We start from the raw sequence: 9,251 nt of genomic DNA on the forward strand, positions 1-9,251 counted from the left end.
AGCAGATATGACTCCATCATTAAGAATATTACCTTTTACTTTTTCAAAAGAGAACTTAGCATGAAAAACATTAATAATTTAACCTTGAGGGGTTAAATATTATGTAGGTACCTGGAAAGCTGTCTGTGGACCTGTTTTGTAGTAGATAGGTTAAGTCGGATATCATAAACATAAAAGAAATAGGCATTTCTTGAATGTAATATTACTGATTTTTATTGATGTTGAACAATCAGTTTCTTACATATATCTGTGCTATTATCATTGTCTGCTATTGTAATGATCATTACAATTTAAGAAGATTCAGGGACTACCAAGGAAAACATTGAGTTGTCTGTGTCTTCACATATTCACCACCATCCATTCAGCTGTGTTTTGGCCACCTGTGTAGAAAGTTACATAAATTGTTCAGTGATTAAATTAGCACATTTGCAAATAATTTGTGCATCATCGTTCAAATTAAATAAGAAATAAGCAAAGAATAAACAGATGTGTGATAGCAATTAAAAACCTTTTGCTTCAACGAACTGAGAAACAAAAATTCGTCTTTATTTGTAAGACACAGGAGAGTTTCCATGCTTCCTTTTAAGAGATAATTCTGCCATAATTTATTCTTTAAATCAAAAAGAGAGAACAAGTGTGAAAGCAATCTTCACAACTTACATCTGTTATCTGATGACTACCCTAGAGCTGAAACTTTTAAGATGTGCCAGACTCCAAACTCTATTGTTCCTGTATATAGCCACTCTGCATTAATTACAATAATAAAACCATTGAAATAGTACGTTTGAACAATGATGTATTTTAGGCAAAGAAATTGTTCCCAGACATTGAAAAGTCAGGTGAGGCCCTGTAAATAATGATACATAATATTGTTTTCATTGATCTTTCATTTTGAATGGATAATTGATATTTATTTATTTACTTACTTACTTACATAGTAAATGATGATCCTAGGGTATCTACAGAGTAGCAGAGGCTGAGAAAAAAAAAACTATTATGGAATATTTGATGGAATGGTAACATTTTGCAGTAGTGTTTATACAACTCTAAATGGCATTTAAGGATTTGTATTAGACACAGGTCATAATTCAAAATGAAGGCATAGTGAAGTATGAATTTAAATAGATCACTGAAATATTGTCATATGAAAATCCAAATCTATTGTTAACATATCCTATGAGTTTTACATTTGTTTCATATGATGTATAATTACTCTCCATAAAACTTAATTTTATAATCTGTACATTGACATATCTCCATTAATCTATCTGAAAGTCACTTCCAGCAAATTTGCTTGGTGGGAATCGTAATTTTGGTAGTTTAGATTTGAGAACCATTTGAACTGTAGAGAAAAAGAAATGAATGAAGCTATTCAGAAAAAAAGTTATTAAACTACAAATTACTGTGTACAAAGGAAGTCTATGCTAACATGATTATAAAGACCTTATTCTCTTATTTAAGCAAAATGTTTTAAAGCTCAGTGTATTTATACATCCCCAAAAGACACAGGTTGTTTCAGTTTCATTCCCACTGTCTTGTATTTTCCTATTTTTCTTGTGTTTTCTTGTATTTTTCCTATAATTGCTTTGAGTGAAATGTTGACCTTAAGTCTCAGTCTTAGCACTGAAATCAGTGGGAGTCACACAAGTTCTACAAGAACTCTAACTTGGAATTTAGTGAGCACTGAATCAGCCTGACTCATGTCACAACAGTTTTCAACATTTATATTAAAGAAGAGTTGTTTAAAGTGGTGTGTCCCTGAGATCTCGAATGCTGGTCAGAGCTGACCTAAGTGGTCTTTACAATCAGAACTTAAACATAAATTGAAAAATGTTTGAAAAAACAAATACATTTTAATGTAAATTTAATGTAAATTAAATTAACTATCCTATAAAATCATGGTTGCTGTACATGCTTACCTGGTAGTACTGCCTTAAGTCTTCCTACATACCCCAGGTATTTGTATTCTAGGACAAGGTAGTATTTTATGTCTGTCTCAGGATTTATGCAGACACAGTACAGTGACATAAGCCTTCAAATTTACACCAGGTTTCCAAAAACAGCTTCTATGAATCCTACCAGTGTTCTACAGTGTTTAATGCATAACATTATCTATTCAGTAAATCATTTAGTATGTGTTCTTGAAAGCAGAACTGCACAAAGAGATCTAACTTTGCAATTTATCATAATAAATAATCTTTGTATTAGCCAGATCTTCCAACTTATCATAGTATAGCATGTAAAAACTTTATAGAACCTGAGTCTTTCCATTCTGTGTATTACGTGAAAGTAAGCTACAAAGTCAGAGAGGAAATGGCTTATTTTCCAGTACCTGCATAGGATTTTTAATATCACTACCAATCAATAAAGCAATATTTTTAATTCAATAAAACATACATGTATATCCATTAAAATAGGCAATGGATACCACAGTAGAGGATTTTTACATGCATGTTTTTCTTGACAAAAACCACTTAAAACATATGTTTCAGTTACTAACAAATGGGAAGTTTACAGAAAGCTAGCGCTTTGTTTTACATCACTTTGATTCATAGACTTTTGGCACTGTTTTCCTGTAATGCCAGTTTGGCTTCCATTGTGTTCTATACAAAAGAATGAGTCAAATTCTCACAGTGTTACAAAATCAATATCTAACAGCTGTTTCATCTTTTAAGCTAATAAAAAAAAACCACCTTAGCACAAAGTAAGGATAGAAGATAAAAGAAGACAGTGTTGTCTCTCCTGTCATTTCTTGATTACTTTGTGTACTTAATGGCCTTTAGTCATCATTAATGTGTTTGGGTTTTAAGCCTCTCTGTATGTACAGATATTATTTTGCAAATGTTACAAATGGCCAAAATGTTAATAAATTTAACAGATTTTCTGCTCAGTAGGTTTTTTTTTTGGTTTCTTATATATATCGACCACTTGTTTTCTTTCTTTTGCAGATTGTAGCTTTGCGTGAACAAAATGCACACATTCAAAGGAAAATGGCAGCTGGTGAGGGACCTGCAGACTCAGAGCATATTGAAGGAATGGAGCCAGGGCAAAAAGTTCATGAAAAGGTATAAAATGTTAGTTTTCACTGAATCACACAATCAATATGAGAAATAATCGAGTGTTAAGTTTTTTTTGTAATTTGAATATTTCATGGGACATCTCTTTAGAATATTGTCATCCGATGGAAACCACTGTCAAAAAATGAACTTGTTTAAATGGAAAAGAAGTGCAAATGGCCAGGTCCTCCCCCTTTGATAGGGTATTGTGTTGGACTTACAGCTTATAGAAAAATTTTCTTGAAATTTTTTGCATAGTGCTACAATTAAGGGTACTATATCCTGCTGAGTGGTTCTCTGTACATTATATACATATAGAATCTAGGCTAAATATTTGTTACATAACTCTTGAAGGAGAAAAAAGGTAGAAAATATCTGATTTAGAAACTAGTTTTTCTTCTAAGCCTTAGTATTCCAGATTGATAAAAGCCAAGTTGCATATCTTTTTCTGTTGCTTCAGTTATTAAATTAAAATACAAACATTTGGCAGGCAACTGAAATGAGTAGAGCTACTTCTTGGATCTTTAATAGTGCATTTTTGTCTAGTGGCATGCGATAAACAGTGGCATAAATCATACTTATAAAAATAATGCTCATCATTACTTATTTATTTTATAGGCAATCCAATTTACAAGGTTGCACTTGCGCTGTAAGCATTAATTTTATATGCTTTGCAGTTTATTTTATGTGTGTATTTTTCTTTGAGTAGTCTGTGTGGTTGAGAAACCTACAGTAAATGAATATTGTTCAGCTACTTTCACCTACTTTGCAAAATCTAACTCTGACATATCTGTGAAGTTTTTTTAAAACCCTGAACATCCCACTCACTCATGCTTTTAAATACAACCAATTTTCTTCTCCCTTTGCAAGCTATGTCTTCTGATTTGAGATGTTGGGCTTGTTACTTAAAAGCAGAAATAAGCAGAAATAAGGCCCACCACTCCAGCATGTCAAGGTCCCTCTGGATGGCAACCCTACCCTCGAGGGTGTCAGCCGCCCCACACCGCTTGGTGTCATCGGCAAACTTGCTGAGGGTGCACTCAATGCCACTGTCCATGTCACTGATGAAGATGTTAAACAAGACTGGTTTCAGTACTGATCCTTGAGGGACTCCACTTGTTACTGGCTTCCACTTGGACATGGACTCATTGACAGCCACTCTTTGGGTGCAGTCATCAAGCCAGTTCTTTATCCACTGAATTGTCCATCCATCAAACCCGTATTTTATCAACTTGGAGACATGATGTCATGTGGGACAGTGTCAAAGGTTTTGCTCAGGTCCAAGTAAATCATGTCAGTTGCTCTTCCCTTGTCTATTGATGTTGTGACCTTCTCATAGAAGGCCACCAGGTTTTTCAGTCATGATTTGCACATCCTGTGCATTAGCTGCTCTCTACCTTTCTACTATTACCTTGGTGCCCACCATCAGTTCCTCATTATTTTATTTTATTAAGTCCCCACTTTGTAAAATACTTTAGTTTAAGCCTACAATCTGAGCCTCCATTTAGAAAATATTTCTTCAACCTCAGCAGCAAGGATGGAGAATAAGCTGTGAGGTAATGGTTTGCACCAATGCACCTTCTTATAATACAGGAGGTCAAGTTTCAGCTTCAGTCAGTCTGAGTAGATCTTATGTTTCAACTTTGTGGCGGATACCACAATAATTATATAGGTAAAACTTAAACAGTGCCCTCAGGATGCCCATATTAATCACGCCTATCTTCTTGGACTTCCCAGGAGATATAGACATGATAAAGTTGACAAAGATGTTGAAGCAGAGGTTGCCTGGGTTCCCAGAACAGGTAGTCCCAAACTGGTATAGGCAATTAAAGGATTCCTCAGGTAAAAGTTACCTACAGAAAGAGTTAACCAGCATTGCTAACATGGAAAACATGAAGACTGGACTGTTTGCTGAGGTTTAGGTGTTTAACACCCATTCTGAAGCTGGAATATGTTCTTGTGCCTTTAGGAAAAAGATGTCAAATAGATCTCAACTCATTTCTAGCATCAGTACCTAATGTTTCCTATCTTCTTGGGGGAAAGAAAGATTATTTAACTCATTTTCCCAGCAACACAGAGTTATTTTGTACTACTTCAATGTTTAGGATAGGTGCTAAAAGAAGTAATTATACACTTCTAAGCTTCTTTTTCAAGAGGATAGAAAGAACAGTCCAAGACCTTTTCTTGACTATTCATTTACTTTTTAAAAAAAAATCTTGAAAAAATGAAACACTGCCAGACAACTGAAAACTTAATGTCGTGCTAATAATTAAAACAATATGACCAAAGTTGCATGAATCTGTTTATCTACACTGATGTTAGCAAAGTTATGAAAAAGCTAGTAGTGAAAATTAAGTAGTAAAAAAACCCACTCGAGAACCTGAAAATCAAAGAATGCCAAAATGAGAGTGTATATATATTATAGGTAGTAGTTTACAGATAGTAGTTTATGCATATATATTTTTGTGAGATAAAAAAAAATTGTTTCAAAAGGAAATTGTTCTACTATACTACAAGTTGATTTCTACAAAGCAATGGCTCTGTACATGTTTGGATTTTTTTAAATGAGAGGTAAGGAAAATTAAGCTAGTTAATCTTTAAGAAATAGAAAATTTATTAATGGTGACAAGGTGTAATCATAAATAGAGACTCATTATAAAGTATAAATGAAACATCTCAAAAGAAAATAATGGCAAAATAGAAATAATGAGGAGAATTAACTATGAATATTTATTACAAAATAAAACAAAAAAAAAAACCAAAGGAAGTATTCTACAAAGAGTGAATGGCTTTTAATTAGGATTTCACAAAATTCCAAACTTTGCAAGACATTTGCTCTAGGAAAGTATTAGGGATTTCAACATGGAATTATCTTGATTTAAAACAAAACAACAAAAAACCCACAAGGAGCTCCTTGGGTCAAGCTTTTTGTGTCCGGAACAGACTGCAGATCACACCGTGAGTTCCTTTCATTAACAGGTGAATGCCAGGTCACTAAACAAGTAAGGTCATACATGTTGTCTAGAGAGAACCTTGACCAGGTATGTGAAAATTTCTGCTCTATAACAGTAAGACTTCTAAGCTATATCATTTAGGCAAGAGAAATTTAAAAGCTAGCAAATAAATTTGCAAAGAGGCCAACTTCCGTAAACAGTAAAGCTTTAAAGGACTTTAAAAAAATGTTAAAAAAACCCCAAACAGCTCACAATGATGACCTGTGGAAATTAAGATGCAAACATTTCTACTGTAAGATATTCTTCTATCTAGTTCTGTGACTACTGGACACCACCTGCCACCACCCAGATTCTGCACTTGAACTGGAAGGACAATAGCCTGATTTCCCCACAAGCAAAAGTCAGGAAAGGCAGAATTTGCAGTGAATAAAGTGCCCATTGGGAAATTCTCTAAGAAGCAGGTAGGGAAGCTGCAAAAGTGGGAATGAATGGCATTAGAGATCAAGATGATACCAGTGGAGGATGCATGCAGAGATGTTAAAGGAAATAAACTGAGCAGGTGTGAAGCTCTGCAGTGGCACAAAGAGTGAAGAAGAAACTTGCCATTCTGCAAGGGGGTAGCTCTTCTGCACCTCTTTCTTCTCAATATCGATGGTTTCCCACCTGAAACAGCCAGCAGAGAGTGACAACAGATGAGCCCCTCCTGACAGTATGAGCAGGGTCTATTGACTACACCTGATGTACCTCTGGGGAAACTTGAGTGCAAGGTGTTAGTAAGGTAGTACTAAAGTTCATCTACCACCTCAAATTATTGCACCAGCAATGCTACAGAATGTTATTCAACTTAAGCAAACACAAAATGGTGATGAAAATTGGAACAAGAAGGATTGGTGTTTTCATCAGTCCTTGAGGAGAAGCTTCATAGATCAGGAAGAAGGATACATCCTGGAGATGAAAGTGTGGCTGTGCAAGTGGCGTTGCTGAGTGATTGTTGATTTTCTCAGCTCTGGAGTAATGCTTTGGGAGCTGATGGGCAAAACCAATTTGTATCTTATGTGAAAGCAAGAATGTCTTTGACCAGTGGATTTTGACCTTGGTGAGAAAGGATAAAAGAAAGAATACAAAAGAAAGCCCATAGATGCCAACTCTTAGGTTGAACTATATGAATTTTCATAAAATTACATAAATTCATGTGATTAATAGGGCAATGTAGAAAAAGGTTGCTATCTGGTAAAAGATGAAGTAGGAAAAACTTGCTGTTTATTCACATAAGGTTCTACTGTAAATCACAAAGTGGGAAGATGAAGTGGATTAAGTGTCTTAAAAGCAATAAGCAGAATTGTTCAGAAGGTGTGATTGCCAGTGACAGAGGTAGGATCTCAACCTCAGGTAGGGAATAAGCTTCATCTCTTGGCATGGAAAGCACTCTCTAATAAAAACTCCCTGTTATTTTTAAGGATTCACGTAAGCTTATTTTTTTCCAGAGTTCTATTTTGTAACAGGTAGAACTTTATCGGAAATATTTTTTCCTGTCCTATCTGAAGTCACTTTGAATAGTTTCATTATTCATGTTATAAAGAAAATATATATATCTAAAAAGAGAGAAAATACATGTATTTTTATGTAACTTCACTTCATCACTCATTGGTTTGTTTTTCAAACAAATTCCTATCCAAAGGCTCATATTTTGGTTTGGAAAAAAAGAAAGATTGTACCTAACAGAAACATTATGCTGTTTCCCATGTAGTTTTGTCAGTATGAGTCCTCTGTATTTTTTGTAAAAAAGCAATATAAAAGTCCTTCTGAGTACACCTCACAGTGAAAAACTTTTTCCTAATTATTTTGTGGAACCTCCTGTGTTCCAGCTTGCATCCGTTGTGTCCTATCATTGGACATCCCTGAGAAGAGTCTGACTCTTTCATCCTGACACTCATCCTTTACATATTTATAAACATTAATAAGGTCATCCCTCAGTCTCCTCCAAGCTGAAAAGACCCAGCTCCCTCAGCCTTTCCTCATAAGGGAGATGTTCCACTCCCTCCATCATCTTTGTGGCTCTGCGCTGGACTCTCTCAAGCAGTTCCCTGTCTCTCTTGAGCTGAGGGGCCCAGAACTGGACACAGTATTACAGTAGAGAGGGAGAAGAACCTCTCTTGACCTACTAGCCACTCCCCTTCTAATACAGCCCAGGGTGCCATTGGCCTTCTTGGCCATGAGGGCACGTTGCTGGCTCATGGTCATCCTGCTGTCCATCAGGACCCTTTCCCCTACACTGCTCTCCAGCAGGTCAGTCCCCAACCTATACTGGCACATGGGGTTGTTCTTTCCCAGATACTAGACTCTACACTTGCCCTTGCTGTATTTCATAAAATTTCTCCCTGTCCGACTCTCCAGCCTGTCTAGTTCTCTCTGAATGGCAGCATAGCCTTCTGGTGTGTCAGACACTCCTTCCATTTTTGTGTCATCAGAGGACAGTGAACTTGCTGTTCCCTCATCCAGGTTGTTGATGAATATATTGAATAATTCTGACCCCTGAGGGACTCCACTAGATACAGGCCTCCAACTAGACTCTGTCCCATTGACCACAACTCTCTGACTTCTTTCCTTCAACGAGTTCACGATCCACCTCACTACCCAATCATCCAGACCACACTTCCTCAGTTTAGCTGTGAGAATGTTGTGGAAGACGATGTCAAATGCTTTACTGAAATCCAGATAAACCACGTCCACTGCACGGCCCTCATCTATCCACCTGGTTATGTCCTCATAAAAGGCCATCAGGTTGGTCAAACATAACAGATGCTGATAGGAGGCACAGTGTACTCTCATTTCTCACTGTAACCTGTATGCCTTTAAAGTAGTGCATGCTGGACCCCCAAAATATAAGATGTAATGAATAAATAGTTTATTTTGAAATAAAGTCATTATTTTACACTGGTTTTTATTTCAGCTTCCATAAGGGCCACGGAAATTAAAATACTCAGTAAAACAGAATGATTTCAGAAGTGCACATATACAGATTGGGAATCATTGAAGTTGCTTTGGAAAACATTGAATCTTCTGATGTTTGTATACCTTAAATGTCTACTATAAAGGATTCCCTTCACTTATAATGATTTCCTTCCTTGATGGTTCAAAAAATGTTCCCCATATCTGGCCCATGTTGGAGAATATTCCACAGTAAGTTTCATGACACATCTTTTAATTCAAACATGTAACAAATCATTGCTATAATTCTTCC

The 9,251-nt window shown here is 35.9% G+C and overlaps 1 protein-coding gene across 1 annotated transcript in view; it reads left to right on the top strand.

The window, feature by feature from the left end:
* Positions 1–9,251, top strand: part of LOC104274305 (liprin-alpha-2-like) — a gene marked incomplete at its 3' end in the record, with an annotated part of 56,898 nt that overhangs the window by 40,675 nt on the left and 6,972 nt on the right. Inside the window, exon 5 of the mRNA XM_009869901.1 lies at positions 2,949–3,065. Within this exon, the coding sequence (XP_009868203.1) occupies positions 2,949–3,065 (117 nt within the window). The remainder of the gene's footprint in view (positions 1–2,948; positions 3,066–9,251) is intronic.

This window comes from Apaloderma vittatum, unplaced genomic scaffold, assembly GCF_000703405.1.
Source record: "Apaloderma vittatum isolate BGI_N311 unplaced genomic scaffold, ASM70340v1 scaffold3125, whole genome shotgun sequence".
NCBI classification, from domain to species: domain Eukaryota; kingdom Metazoa; phylum Chordata; class Aves; order Trogoniformes; family Trogonidae; genus Apaloderma; species Apaloderma vittatum.